The sequence below is a fragment of the Macrosteles quadrilineatus genome, unplaced genomic scaffold (genome assembly GCF_028750875.1).
Source record: "Macrosteles quadrilineatus isolate MER2022 unplaced genomic scaffold, UCM_ALF_1.0 Scaffold_8__2_contigs__length_117827958, whole genome shotgun sequence".
NCBI classification, from domain to species: Eukaryota; Metazoa; Arthropoda; class Insecta; order Hemiptera; family Cicadellidae; genus Macrosteles; species Macrosteles quadrilineatus.
This window is the reverse complement of record NW_026542601.1, coordinates 19,570,464-19,585,183: the sequence shown is the minus strand read 5'-3', so window position 1 is coordinate 19,585,183 and position 14,720 is coordinate 19,570,464. Positions and strand designations below refer to the sequence as shown.

The 14,720-nt window shown below is 34.1% G+C and overlaps 2 protein-coding genes across 2 annotated transcripts; one reads left to right on the top strand and one right to left on the bottom strand.

Moving 5' to 3' along the window:
- The first annotated feature begins 1,975 nt into the window (after positions 1-1,975).
- On the top strand, positions 1,976-8,507 carry LOC129000234 (putative nuclease HARBI1). Its single transcript, XM_054427189.1, has 5 exons — positions 1,976-2,303; positions 3,906-4,096; positions 5,400-5,547; positions 6,586-6,727; positions 8,125-8,507. The coding sequence occupies exons 1-5, from the start codon at positions 2,064-2,066 to the stop codon at positions 8,505-8,507; spliced, it is 1,104 nt and encodes a 367-aa protein (XP_054283164.1). The 5' UTR covers positions 1,976-2,063.
- A 578-nt stretch (positions 8,508-9,085) lies between these two features.
- LOC129001633 (uncharacterized) lies at positions 9,086-14,677 on the bottom strand. Its single transcript, XM_054428999.1, has 4 exons — positions 14,364-14,677; positions 11,987-12,217; positions 10,639-10,723; positions 9,086-10,024 (listed from the first exon to the last, which is right to left on the bottom strand). Exons 1-4 carry the CDS (start codon positions 14,568-14,570, stop codon positions 9,831-9,833), a joined length of 717 nt encoding a protein of 238 aa, XP_054284974.1. The 5' UTR covers positions 14,571-14,677; the 3' UTR covers positions 9,086-9,830.
- Positions 14,678-14,720: the final 43 nt, after the last annotated feature.

Here is a 14,720-nt window from a genome sequence, read left to right as displayed (position 1 = left end):
TATTTTTGTCTTTGGTTTTACTAAAAGAAAATAGTTCAATGCGCTTCTCAGAGAGTCCGCTAAAGCCTAATTCTATTTTCTACCTTAGTTGTTGAGATCTTTAAAGATACTAAAGCTACCAACTAAGGCCCAGCGCACACGGTGTGACTGTTTTACAGCTTTTGTTGCAAACTAGTTGCGAGTGCAACTGTTTTGTGAACTCGGCAATGTATTGCAGTGGGGCAGCGCATGACGCAACTGGTTGTATGTGATTTCAAAAAACATTTGAAACCAGTTACATACACCACGTTGCAGTTGCTTGCAGACTTCAGTTGCACGAGACCACGGGGTGGTTTGTGGTGTTTGGTGGTATTTTGATGGCCGTATTGTGTCATTAGTGTTTATAATTTCCTATCCGACTAGCTCTAGCTGCCACAAACAGCCTAGTACTAACATTCTTGCTCAAAAAAGGGTGAACCCAATGCTCTCTCAGTACCCTTCGCTGTCTTTGGTATTGATAATAGCTAATAACGCCTTCTTCGTCTGAGACTGACATAGTAAGCGCACTTAAGGCCTTAAAACAACGTAACAACACTAAATTGACACACCACTGATTCCACAATAGACGCAACTGTAGTTGTAAAACAGTCACACCGTGTGCGGACAGAAGTTTTGTTTCAGTTGCAAACTGGTTTCAGGTGCAACTTGTTTGCAACAGTTGTAAAACAGTCACATGTGTGCGCTGGGCCTTACTAATGTTATCTTGTCAGTTTAACTTGGTTGTTTGGTTGGTGCAATGGACAGATATCGATATCAGTAATAATTTACAAAGCACACTAAATTCAACTACGTCCATTTTGATATAAAAAAAAATGTGAGAAGATTAGGAATATTGGGATTAGTGGTTTGGTTGTAAATTAACCAGTGTGGGAACGCTCAGTAAAAACAGGTCATCTATATTTATATAAAAATATAGGATTTTTTAAGCAGAGTGGCCACCCTAGTACACCACCCATAGTCATGGAGTGTCAATTCTATCAATTGTCAAAGTTATAGCCTAAACCTTTAATTTTAAAATAATACTCTTTTGGGGGAATCCAAAATATATGATTTTACTCCAAACTCATGTATAATTTGTAGCTTTTATTCAGTTTGCATATTTTTGAAATTATTTGTTATTCATATGATAGACACACAGGGGTAGCAGAATTTTATCCCCCTGCAAATCTTTGAGTTGCACATCAGTTAATAGATTAGGTGGAATTAAACGTATATTTTCACGTTTGTGAAATCTGCACGTTTTCACGTTTCTGCTCGTTGCACAACATTCACCTGCGTGATTACCTTAATTACCTCCTTCGTCACGAAGACCAGCGATGCCGGATAGGTTGTGTCAATACTATTTACATATTACTAAAAACAAAAGTTTTCTCTTTTTTATGTCATGGCGGTGGATACACCCATACTTTCAAAAAAAATCTTTCAGGCTATAATATGGCCTATCTTTTAGCCATGTCTTCAGGGCAGTGCTAAATTTAGGAGCTTCCAGGTTCTTCCAGTGTTTAGGGTAGACTATTGTAGATCCTGAGTGCCATGGTCGGGTATAGATTTTTTGTTTTTGAGAGTCTGCAGAAAGGGATGTCTATTTCATTGTTACGCCTGGGGCCCTATTTTTGAAATGGTTGACTGTTGAGTTGAGTGTCGAGTCATTCTATTTCCAATCGTTTCGTATTTTTGAAACGATTGACGGTGGACTTATACAACCAAAACTACTCAACACCTACCGAGCTGTTGAGTGGCCGGTTGACTGCACTTTCTTCTTCCTCTTTCGGCAAAAATTGCTCTGATTTGAGTCGACGCCATGTTGAAAATGTATTTGTTTACCAATTGTGATTAGAGGTTACGTATTTGTTGACATAGCGCCCTATACTTTAATTTGCTTGTTTTTCTGTAGAATCATTTTATTTATAAATTTCCTTCAATAAACTAGGCTATATTTATATTTTTACATTATATTTACATTTGTTTAGGTAACTTAAGCTTATTATTAGTTGTCTACAAAACAACGACTAGGCCCTAGTGCTATGGATTTCTTTCCTCACATTGGATTGAACTACGTATTAGGAGGGGACATTGGCGATGTTGAAATTGAAAATAGAGTGCCAGTTGTTTTTAACAACAGAATTTCGCCATGGGAAGTTCAAGACCGTAAATTTGTCAAAATATTTCGACTATCAAAACCTCTAGCCCGGGAACTGATAACAACCCTCGAACCTCACTTGCCCGCTGCTCGTCGGGCAAGTGCTATACCAACTGATATAAGGGTAAGTGAATTCAGTTAGACTATTATTAAACTTAACACTTATGAGTTCTTTAATCAGCCTGATGTTCATGTTGGGCTTTCCCATTTTTTATCTCCTTAGGGCCTAGGTTGTGGTGTTCGGTCACACCCGAAATATTTTCCAGTTGTCATCGAAATGTAAAATTGAAAGTAAATGGTCATTGTGAACTCGTAGGTTTGTAAAGCTGGGTTTTCCTAGGCGCGGAGAAAGGAACCCGGAGAGCGGAAAAGAGATTAACATGGTGTTCTGCTCCGCTTCTAGGAAAACAGGGCTGCACTTAACTTTAGGTCCTACATTCATTCGAATGAAAATATCGAAATATATATAGGTAACCTTACCTAACTAACCAAACAATATATCGAATGAAACACTCAAATAATTGATATTTTCATTCAAATTAGGCCTAGTGTAGGACCTAAAGTAAAGTGCAGCCGAAAACAGTAACATTAAATTACCTAAAGACAAGTGGAGTCCGCTCTTCGGATTCGTCTCTCCGCTCTCCACTTCCGCGCCTAAGAAAACCCCGCTTAACATGCTTTCCAATCATGAACATTATTTAGTCCTTTAGTTAAGTTAGATTGGAGATTCACAAACGCAGAAACTGGCACCAGTGTCCAGTAAAGTCCCCTTACTGGTAATACAATATGGTTGTGCACCTAAATAGGCCCTAGGCCTATTGTGTGGCGTTGAATTCATTATCCACTGGCAGGCTATGTGTTAACTTATACATTTTAGGTTGTGGTATGAGCTTCATAACTGATCCTCCTAGCTAATGTGTTTTGTTTATACGGAACTATTAACTTAGATTCTAACCATCACATCAAAAACAATTACGATGTCTAAATTGTCATTGTAGGTTAAGAACAGAGGAGAAAAGGAGCAAACTTAACATAACCTAGATGATCAGTTTTGAAACTCATAGGCCTACCAAGTAACAAAGAATAAAAGTTTTCATCTTTAACATTTATAAACAACTTAATTTGTTAGCTATAGCCCAAGCTTGTATGGTTGAAGTCTTAACTATAAGAAACTAGAATTAAACAGAACAACTTTAACTTAAGTTTGTTTATTAGTAACTTATGCCTATTATTAAATTAAACAAAATCCAATAAGATAAAAGGTATTACGATTGAATCAAAATAAGGCACTTTGGTATTATACGGCGGCCACCTTTAAACAGTGCGCTGCAGCGGTTATGTTAGGTTGGATTAGGCTATCATAAATATTTATGTAAACTCCTCGTTTTGTTATGAATCGAACGATACCAGATGAGTCATACTTTCTGTTTATGATAACCACCAAACCTAACATACCCGTCACAGCATGCTGTCTTAGGGTGGCCTTCTTACCAAAAGTACCCTAAATATCAAGAAGAGGCTGCACTTTATTATCTGTCCTACACTCATTTGAACGAATATATCAAATAATCTATAGGATATCAATATTTTTCATTCAAATGAGTGTAGTACAACTAAAATGCAGCACAAGAAGAATAAATCATTTCTTGATCTAGATGCAATATTACCTACCGGATATACTGTAGTCCTATTGTGTTACTACCAATAAACCCATATGCTTCCTCAGGTCTTAACGGCACTACAGTTCATGGCATCTGGGAGCTACCAGGAGAGTGTTGGCGCCAACAGGTACCTTGGCCTGTCTCAATCAAGTGTAAGCAAATGTCTCCACTCGGTTTGTGATGCCATTGAGCCTATCTTGGGAAATTACATAAAATTCCCCACTAATGCTCAAGATGTTGAAGCTGTCAAGCTAGGGTTTGTAATGGTTTTATTAATTTTTCCAATTTATACTTGAAGGGTGGGTGTATTTTAATCAATTAGTAATAGCCTACTTTCCATGACCCCTCATTAAAATGTAATGGTACTTTTGTATTATACGGAGGCCACTTATTTTATAGCCCGCTGCGACAGTTAGGTTAGTATGGGTTATCATAAATATGTTTATAGGACTTTCTTTGTTTTAAGAATTGAACGATACCAGAAGATTCATAAGAAGTTTTTGATAACCCAACCCAACCTAACCGCCGCAGTGGACTGTAAAATAAGTGGCCTCCGTATAATATAGAAGTAGCCTACCAATTTAATTTCTTTTTCATAATGAAGGAAATAATGCGCTGATTAAAAAATATTAACTAATTCATTTTACGCAGAAAGTTTCAAAAACCCCCAAAAAATAAAAAATTAATGATTTTGTAGGCCTATTGCAATATTAATGTTGTATTTACAACAAACCAAAATATGGAAATCTATTTGTTGTGGTATATGACTTGATGTATGACCTAGTTATGTCCAAAATAGTGTAGGAAAGCTGCAATATATTTTTTTAAAGTGGTAATGTGGGTAAACAAATTAAAGTAACTGGTAAGTAATACCTGAATATAAAACACTTCGGGGTTAAAATGTCACATTGTGTACAAGTAAATGAGTAGCCTATAGCAAACTTTTGTGATCAACAATCTTATATTCTTAAGTACCGGTATAGAATAGGGTATAAATCTAATCTTAGAAAACTGACAGTTTTATACAGTCTCACTAATAATTATCTCACAAAATCCTTATATATAATACGTGAAGGCGATTTCTAAGAAACACTACCTACTCCTCCGTTAATAATGGACGGATTTTCACAAATGATGTGTCAAAATGAAGTATTTTTTGTGTAGACACCCCCTTGCGATAAAGGTCTTCGCTCTTTGCCCCACAGGCCATCAAAATCCCAATGTATTTCTTATGAAGAAAAGATTATGTTTACTTAAACAGACGAATAATGTGTATTAATTACAGCTGTTCATAGTACACATGATACACACAAGGGCTTTCATTTTCAGTTAAGATAACTGGAGTGGAGTGATTGATTAGGCTACATTATCTTTGAGTTGACTCTTTTAAGTAATCAAAAATTATTATGACTGTTAATCGTTTTTGAAATAACACTTGTAATAATTTGCAATTGCTCGAATTCGAGCAACGTTTGCACTAGTATTATCAGTTTATTGAAATCAATATGATTAATTGGAAAATTTATGTAATTTAATGTCACTATCTTAACTGTTTTCAGATTCTGGGAAAAATTTGGGTTTCCAGGCACCGTTGGAGCGATAGATTGCACTCATGTTGCCATTGTTTCTCCCCCAAAACAGGACGCCAACTATCCTGAACATATATTTGTTAACAGGAAAAATTACCACTCGATAAATACCCAGATTGTAAGTAAAACATTTTAATGAATTTTCCTATAGGGAAGTAGCTATTACCGTATATGGCCCGGTAAGACTTAGGCCCGGGACCGATTTACTTTTTCATGTTGATGTTCCCAGAGGCTAAAAACACCATTCGCTCAAATTTTTATATATGTACACATTTATTTTTAACTTGATTCTCAGTTTAAAATTGTTCACGTTAATAATACACAGTGGAATATTAAATATATTTTATCTTCACTTGTTGTGTTAGGCTTTATCATTTAACTAACTGTGGTTAAGGGAATTCTGTAAAACTAGACCTAATTTCTTCACTATTTTAATACCTGATGTACTTTTTGTAAATGCACTCTTTTTAAAGATACCCTCTCTTTGTTGGTTTAAGTGGGTGAAAGGTGAGGGTAGTGAACTTTAGGAAAATTCCGCACTGTTAATGTAATAGACCATTCAATACATAAAATAAGCCTATTATCCCAAATACCAATTATAGCTTGGTCCAGTTTCCTTCATCTTGCAAATCTCATGATTATGTTGTACTAGGAACCATCGGGTTTTAAAAGAGCCAGCACTCTACTACGGCTCTATTCACTATTCAGACAGTTGATACAACAAAGTAATTGTGTTTCACTTTTGTTTAGTTAGGAACTTGAATAGGCCTAAATAAGTTTATATTTAAAATTTCTTAAATTTTATTACATTCTAATTCTAAAAAATCTCAATAATAGCACATTTACAATTATTATCAATTAAACAAACTAAGTTATCAAATACCTTACGGCAACGCAAAATTAAATAGAACAAAAAGGTTACCCAGAATGTAACTGTAAATGTTATAAATATACTGTACAGCAGCCTAAACCACAGATTTAATTAAAATATTACCCAAATTTAGTTATTGAAAATTAGGGCTGTACCATACTGAGGCAGAAAACAGCGTAACAAATTTGTGTACAACCTTAGGGGGTGAGGGTATTGAAATTTACATTACAAAATTTGAAAAAAAAACAATATAATTTTACTGACTCTTATTTACTGTCAATTAAGGTTTCAGACGCAGAAAGGAGGATCCTCTCCATATGGCCGAGATTTCCTGGGAGCACGCACGACTCCTTCATCTGGAGGAATAGTGGCTTAAGAGGCCACCTCCAAAATCTTTACCATAGAGATCAAAGTACTTGGCTCATAGGTATACAAATCAAATATTTTTCTTACTTTAGCCCTACATTAACACGTTCAGTGCGGCATAGCTTCAAACAGGCTCGCTTCAATGGCGGCGAGGCCCGCGCGAGCCTTGGCGCACAACTGAATCGGTGAACACAATTGGCATTCAAATATTTCATTCTGACGAATAAAAAAAGAGCAACGGTGATTGTGCTGCGTTACTCCGAGAGTGGACATAGTTTACTGAAACATCCAAAGGTAGCAGCACTGCCTAGATCCATAGCCAGTGTCTTTGTAATGTGGCTCAAAGAGAGAAAATTGACGGAACCGGAACAAAAGCATTTAAAAATAGGTTTTTACCTTCGTCTACAGCTCAAACTGTTGTAACTTGAGTTATGGACGTTTCGGCATTATAATTCCATCGTCAGACGTGGAACATTCAACTTAAGTAGTCGTCTTAGTCAAAACACATAACACGAACATTTCACAACTAACGATTATACAACGAATAACAGGCCTGTCGCACACTTGTTACTGGTTTACATTGCCGCGATCTTAACTGGATGTCTGTTATTCGTTGTATTTTCGTTAATTGTAAAATGTTGTTCGTGTTTTGACTATGACGACGCTACTTAAGCTGAATGTTCCACGTCTAACGCTGGCATTATAATGCCGAAACGTCCGTAACTCAAGTTACAACAGTTGGAGCTGTAGACGAAGGTAAATAAATACCTATTTTTATTAAATACTATCACAGCTTAGGGATTAAAAATGGATTTTTAAATCAAAGAATTGTCAGAAGGGATTTTACAGCAAATTTTAGTACCAACCTACACCAGAATAAAGCTTCCATTCTAAGCTACAGGCTAGCAATGATTATAACGTTCCCCGGCAATGGCTGAGTTTACATCAAAGCAAGGTTATTGACATTGGGGAAGGAGGACATTTCCCACCCCGCGCCATCGTTGCCGGTACCGCAGGGCGTAATAGTGTATTATTAAATGTATTGTTTATATTGTTGTTAGATAAGTGCTATGGAAATTGATTTTATTTATAAATCTACAGACTAGTTTAAGTCAGCATGAACCTTGCAGTACTCCGAGATCAATATTCACTGGACAAGAAGGCAAGAGGTAAATTGTTTATCTGCCTGATAGCGGATCATCCTGCCATAACTATTGTGTAATTGTTACAGAATTTTTTTATTATGTATGTTATTTAATATGTTTCAGGAAAGTCAACGAAATGTTAGAAATTAAAATTTTGAGCTGTACGTTCCCACAACCAATAACTATTTAATCTACCCCTGATATTAAGTCCACCCTAACAATCTATTCCTAGCATCAGAATAGAAGCATCACCTGTCTTCCTCACTCTTTTCCTTCCCTCTCTCACCCTATCCTTCTCCTTCTTTGGTTTCAGGAGACAGCGGATATGGGTTGGAGCCCTCTCTGATAAAACCGTTTGAACATACAGAAGAAGGTACACCAGAGTTCCGGTTCAATCAGAGGCACCGGCAAGCGAGGGCCATTGTGGAGTGTTCCATTGGCCTTCTGAAGAATAGATTTCGCTGCCTGCTGAGGGATAGGACGCTCCACTACTATCCACCAACGGCCGCCAAGATCATCAATTGCTGTGCAGCTTTGCACAATTTGTGCCTCAGGGACAATGTTCCGCTACTCTTAAATGTAGATGAACGCCTAGTTAATGATGAAGACGTACCAGTGGTTGCCCAAGGCAACAATGCCAATTACAGAAGGGCGTTGATTGTAAGGGACAGAATTGTCAGAAATTATTTCAACTAAATGTCTCTTCCATTTCTTTCTTTGTTATTATTCTATACTTAAATTGTATGCTTTTCTTTCAATTTTTTTTCTTTAGTTATTGTAAAACATCATATTTTTTTCAATTTGAGATTGTTTTGTGTAAGAATTTGTGAGAGGTGAAAGAAATTTTTAAATATAAAAGTTTATGAAAATTAAATTTCTCTAAAATGTATTGTAATATTAATTGTATTTCACGGGCGATGAAAAATGTAACTTATGAATTTTCATAAAATTTAAATTAACAAACAGACTGAGTAAAACACATTTAGAAATGTTTTGTACAAATTGCAATTTTAACCTGATAAACATCAATCACTTCAAAATCCTTCATCGAGTATGACGTTTAAATAACCATCAATCATAGTAAATTCACATAGATGAAAATTTCATAGGAAGTATAAATCAGTTTTTCACATTCTTTCACCCATACATTTTATTTACACTTAATTTAACGTAAAATCTAATAACATTCATAAATAAAGAAACAACAAACTCAACAAAAAAGTACTTAATGCTAACTTTAAAAAAATACAAACATTTTAAAACAAACAGTGATAGTGTCCAGAAAATTCAATTGCATTAAATTTAGGGATGGACGAGATTGGATTTTTAGTTCGAGACGAGATCGAGACGGGATTTCCCTTCTCATACACAACGGGAAATGCACGTTCAAAATTTTTACCTGATTTTGTAACATTGTTAGATGACTGTTTAAATACAAAAATAATGATAATAGGCAAGAATATTTACAATCTTTTATTAAAAAACATCAGCATAACATTTTTTTTATCAATCACGCTTAACTTATTAAAAATGCCTACGATTAGGAAACTGATATCAGTTAGGATAGAGTTCAACTTATTCTAAAATGAAATAAATCATAAAATAAAATCAATATTAGTTTTTATAAAATAGTTACTTGTTTTGACTTTTTATAGTAATAAAACATTCCTCACACTGCTTACACTTAACAAAACTTCTCAAATGTTATTAAAGTAATATTATTAAAATAATTAAAGTAATATTTACATTTAAAGAATTAATTAAATAAGAACGCCTTCGCAAAGGAAACGCAACTACAACACGCTCCTGTATTGCGGGTATTGCATTGACTTTCTGCAGGCGTTTTTAATTTTTTTTTTTTTTTTTTTTATTCTCGTCTCGATAAAAATCTCGGCCAAAAAGAAATCTCGTCTCGTGTAACGAGATTTAAAATTTCCCGAAATTTCGAGACTTGACCAAGATAACACGCTACTTGTTAAGATATTATCCTAATTCCTAATTATTCCTAAGTATTCCTAATTAAATTGTAGCTTTGTTGTATGTGTCGAAGCAGTCTGCCAATCTCCCAATTTGATTGGCGATATTGTTGAGGGCAGAAGCAACGCTTGGTATGTGATTAAGGGCAGAAGCAATGCTCTGCATTGCTTCCGCCTTTTTCTTAGAATTTTCCACCCACTCTCCCACAACCTTCCTCTTTGAGTTTAGATGAGAATCTGAAAAATGAAATAAAAAATACTTAAGTGTAACTTTGAAACTACTTCTTTGTGTTCTATGAACAACAAAACATAATGTTTAAAAAAATATAAACTTTCATCAGCAAAAATAGCAAGAGATTTGGGTATGAGAAAAAATTAAAATCATCCGACTACAAAAAGGTTTTGAACCTGATTGTACCTATGTATGGATGTATTTTTGTGTGGTATGACTTGACTGGTCCTGTTCACGTATGATTTTTATAGCGAATGATCTGAAAACATAAAGAGGGCACACCAAATTTTAAATCAGACAACAATTGCAATTGCTATTTATTGTAACAACACAACACACATTTATAAGATTTTTTATTACCCAAGGTGTGCAATGAATAAAATTATGAACTTATATCATGGTATCCCACTTAAATTTTACCATTTTGATTTTACTTTAGCCGACTTTTACTACTGAAAATAACTTAAAAGTAAAAGAGCTAAAGTAATTTTTTGTAAGATACTTGAAAAACAAAATACAGCTCAGAGAACTTAATGAGATACATCATTAAAATGTCCACACTAGCGCTATGGGCTGGTATTAACTGAAGAGGTGGGACATTGAGTTATAAAAGATTTACCTCCATCCCTAAGATTAGGTCTTTTTGGCGGGGGAGGGAGGGGGTCATCTTCATAGTCACTCTCTGCATACTGTGGTGCATCTATCTGAAAAGACATTTTTCCATCAAAATTTTGCAAATTTTTGTGCAAAGAGATTCTCAAGTAAATACAAACAACAACCAAAAAAATTTTGAATAGATTTCATCCAATTCAACAGAAAATGATCAAGAATCAAATCTATTAGACGAGTTAATTATCAAGATAAAAAATTAACTTAAGAAATAGACTGATGGGCTATTTTATTTATTTTTTGTCACATGTAACCTGTTTGTAATCTGTATATTGTTTCATATTTTCATGTAATTGAGTGCTATTGTTACTGATAAATATTAAATACTTTAAATTTTATCAGCTAATTCTTCAAGTTTGCATGTAGTTTTCCTAATGTTTGTATTGTATTAATAAATTGTTTGTTAATTGTCATTTGTTTTAATACAGTTAAAGTATATCAGTTATACAATATTTTACATTACGAATTTATATTATTTATTTTAAGAAGATTTTTCTGTAACGTTTCTTTTTCATTCAAGCTAACTGGACTAATTTTTACGACTGAGATTTCGTTTGAAAGCTTATGATTTAGCACATGGCATAGGGGTAATTTAAACAATTAAGTCTTCTCAACTCCTACCCTATGATTTATTTCTGTAGGACCCTGTCAAATGTTGACCCACTTTCTTTTCAACTGTTTTAAAGTGAATTGCAACAAAACAGCTCCACCATTAGACACATTTTTAATCAGATAAAAAAATAGTCTACAACTGAAAACAGGAGAAAAAACACTTATGAAAATAATATAAAATTGTGCAAAGGTCCTCTAATTTTCATTTATACCAGCTATGCAACTAGCTCAGATTTATTATCTTTTATTTGTTTCAGCTCTAAATAAACTATTAAACAATTTTAAATTTATAAAATAATTCCTTAATAAAAAAATCACCTTCCTTAGAATAGAATAAGTTACAGCTAAGAAATCATTGGCTTGAAAATACTTTTCACAACTTTAATGAATTCCTTTATAAAAATAACAGTTTTAAAAGAATTTTAAAATTTTTTAAACTTTTATTTGTATTACCCTATTTCATATAAAATAAAAAACTAATTCTCGGGCATGTGTTGTCGATATTGTAATAAATAAATTAAATAGGTAGGGTGTTATGTTTTATGTCTTTTTTAAATACTCAAGAAAAATGTAAAATGAACAAACCTTTGATCATAGGACTTTATTTGGTAAGTTTTATTTTTGCTCTCCTAAGAGCAATTCTTTAGAGACAAAAAGAGTTAACAATATTTATTTATATTCCTTACCCCTATTTCCATTATCCCTCTGATTCCTTCCACAGCAGTTTTACCAAGAAGTGAAAGCACCCTCTCGGTCGCTGGCATCGAGGCTGCAGGCTCTTTGCTAGTCACAGGCATAGCTGTTTGATCTTCATCGTCTTCGGAGGATGATGAAACTGGCCCTCCACCAGTTTTCAAACTATTCTTTCTCATGTTGGCTGCCTTTTTCTTGCTGGCTACTTTTAGATCAGTCCATGTCTGTAAATAATTAACAGGCATCAAACAAGACATATCCAAAATAGTTTAAGTACAGCTTTTAAGAAATTGGCGGGTATTGATCTTGCTAATTAGATTTTCATCATTATTAATAGTATTGAAAGAAAAACTCATAATGAATACTGATCAGGTAAGTTATATTCAAAGTCTAAATGAGTAACTTTCTCTCTGTCAACAGTGGGTTTTGTTGTGAACATTAAAAATTACAAACCTAAAACTAGATGGACTTGGTAGGTACTAAAAGATTTTCTAAGAGAATGTCACATTTTGAGAAAATTCCATTGGAAACACAAGAATTCATAGCAGATAATTTATTTTACTTTTAGTCCAGTTACTGCCCTAAAATTAAACACCATTATCACAGCTAACCTGCAAACAATTTCCATTTACCTGGCTGGATTTTTACTAAAATATTTTCTCAAAATTGTCAGATTGATTTCCAATCCAATCAAGAACTTAAAACATTAGTTTTATTTAGTACTGTACTTAGGTCTGCTTCTACAGGGAAGATATTGAGATGTGGTTTTTTATTGCATTGTTGATAGCTGGTATAGGCTAAATTAAACAAAATAATCACAACAGTTTATTTATTTTCCATAAGAATAACATGGAAATTTTAAATTTGGTTTTTAAGTGACCTATCTCTGAGGAATAGTTGGGCTACTACAATGCAATTTAAAAAATTATTTATTTTTTAAACTCTGCAAAAATGATATGGAGAGAAATTATAAAATTTTTGGTTTTAAGGGTGAAAATGAATTTTTTTACTCCTTAAAACCCCCATAAACTTTGTTCCCATGATCCGATTATGGTGGTTTGCAAACTCGTTTGAATAAAAATAAGTTAACGCATTTATACCAAATTTTATCAAAATCGAATCATTTTTGCTTTAACGGACACATAAGTTAAGTTACTGTATTTGAATTTGAACAAAGAGTGTTTTTGGCCCCTGGGGACCTCAAAATGAGAAAGTAAATTGGTCCCGGATCTAGGTCTTCATGAGACCTGCGGTGATAGGTTATCCTCCATAAGTTATGGGAAATTTGCTAAAAAAAGTAAATTATCGAATATTCACTCAGTAAGTTAAATAACACATTTATAAATTACAAACAAAATAACTTCTTGTTCGGCATTGTACGTGTTATTACATTTTTGGAAAGTAAATTAAAGAACTAAACATATCTTATAACATTAAAAACATATATTTACGCGTACTATTCACAAGATATAAAAGATGTTAAGTTGAGTCGTGATTGATTTCTATTGGACACTCCAATCATCAGGTCCCAATAGGCGAATGGCATGGTTTTATGTTATTCTAAATTTCCTCCTTTTTTTTAATGAAACAAGTAAGTTTAAGTTAAAAATGACTAGATTCAACAGTAGTTGGGAAAGTACCCAGTTGTTTAGGCCCTGCGAATAGTAAAAAACAACTCTGCAGGATTGCCAGGGCGCCGAGCAATTTGGCGTAAATGGGTGCAGGGCAGCCCTAGAGGGTTAATAACTCTGATATGAAAGTTATGTAGGCATAGGGGCCTACCTCTTAAAAATAAGTTTCTGTTAGGAAACACCAAAGTCCATAACCTAGGCCTAACTCATATTCCCCTCACAAACAAATAGGCCTATAACGTAATAACTTAAACTGAGAACGCAAGGTTTCTGGTAGATTTTACTTGTTATGGCCTAAATAATAAATAACTTAAAATGGCACTGTTAAAACAACCTTTAGAAGTTATGAATGGCTTGAGCTTGCCATAGCCTTATTATTAAAACTAGGCATACAATTAAAATTAATGACTGTTAAATAACCTATAACTTAGATAAGCTTTGAATAACTTAGCGTAGCTTAGGCCTTTCATAGCCTATTTTAAAAACTTGGCCTATTCTTAGCCCTTCTTAATAATTAACATAATGGCACTGTTATACCAGTCAAACAGAGGATTTAGGCTGAATAGATTTTGGGCCTTTAAGAACCTATTTTTAGTTGCCATACCCTAAGTTAAGTAGGCCTAAGTTATAACTTAGTGTTTTCTTATACCAAAAGGTTCAACATTAATAACTTAGTAGTAAAATAATTATATGATTTATCTATGGTTATATCTTCTCCTTAAATTATTAGGTTACTTACCCTTTTCCACTGTTTGACTGTTTTGAATGCTCCTCCAAGGCTATTTAGCTTAATGGTGGCCTCTTCCCACTTTTTGTTGGAGACCTCCCTTGTGTAATATGCATCTAGTTGGTTCGTCGCCAACTTCGGATTTTGTTCTAAAAATGCTATGAGGAAATCCCTCTGTCTCTCGGACATTTTCCCACTTTGCGGTTGTTGATACGACATAGTAGTGATTGTGTCGACGATTGATGCTAGCAATGCCGAAACTAAACTTCAAAATCGTTTTGAGCGGTTAGAGGAAACGGAACAGTGTAGAGTTGCCTACTGCACTGTGATTGGTTCAAAATGACGTCATCTGAATTTTTGACGGTCGTA

Bases quoted from the DNA above. Each gene is read 5' to 3' on its own strand.
- LOC129000234 (XM_054427189.1), top strand. From the start codon at position 2,064: ATGGATTTCTTTCCTCACATTGGATTGAACTACGTATTAGGAGGGGAC. The intron at 4,097-5,399 runs GTTTGTAATGGT...AACTGTTTTCAG, and splicing joins GTTGAAGCTGTCAAGCTAGG to ATTCTGGGAAAAATTTGGGT. The intron at 6,728-8,124 runs GTATACAAATCA...CTTTGGTTTCAG, and splicing joins TCAAAGTACTTGGCTCATAG to GAGACAGCGGATATGGGTTG.
- LOC129001633 (XM_054428999.1), bottom strand. From the start codon at position 14,570: ATGTCGTATCAACAACCGCAAAGTGGGAAAATGTCCGAGAGACAGAGG. The intron at 12,218-14,363 runs GTAAGTAACCTA...AATTATTTACAG, and splicing joins CAGTCAAACAGTGGAAAAGG to ACATGGACTGATCTAAAAGT. The intron at 10,724-11,986 runs GTAAGGAATATA...ATGTCTTTTCAG, and splicing joins GAGGGATAATGGAAATAGGG to ATAGATGCACCACAGTATGC.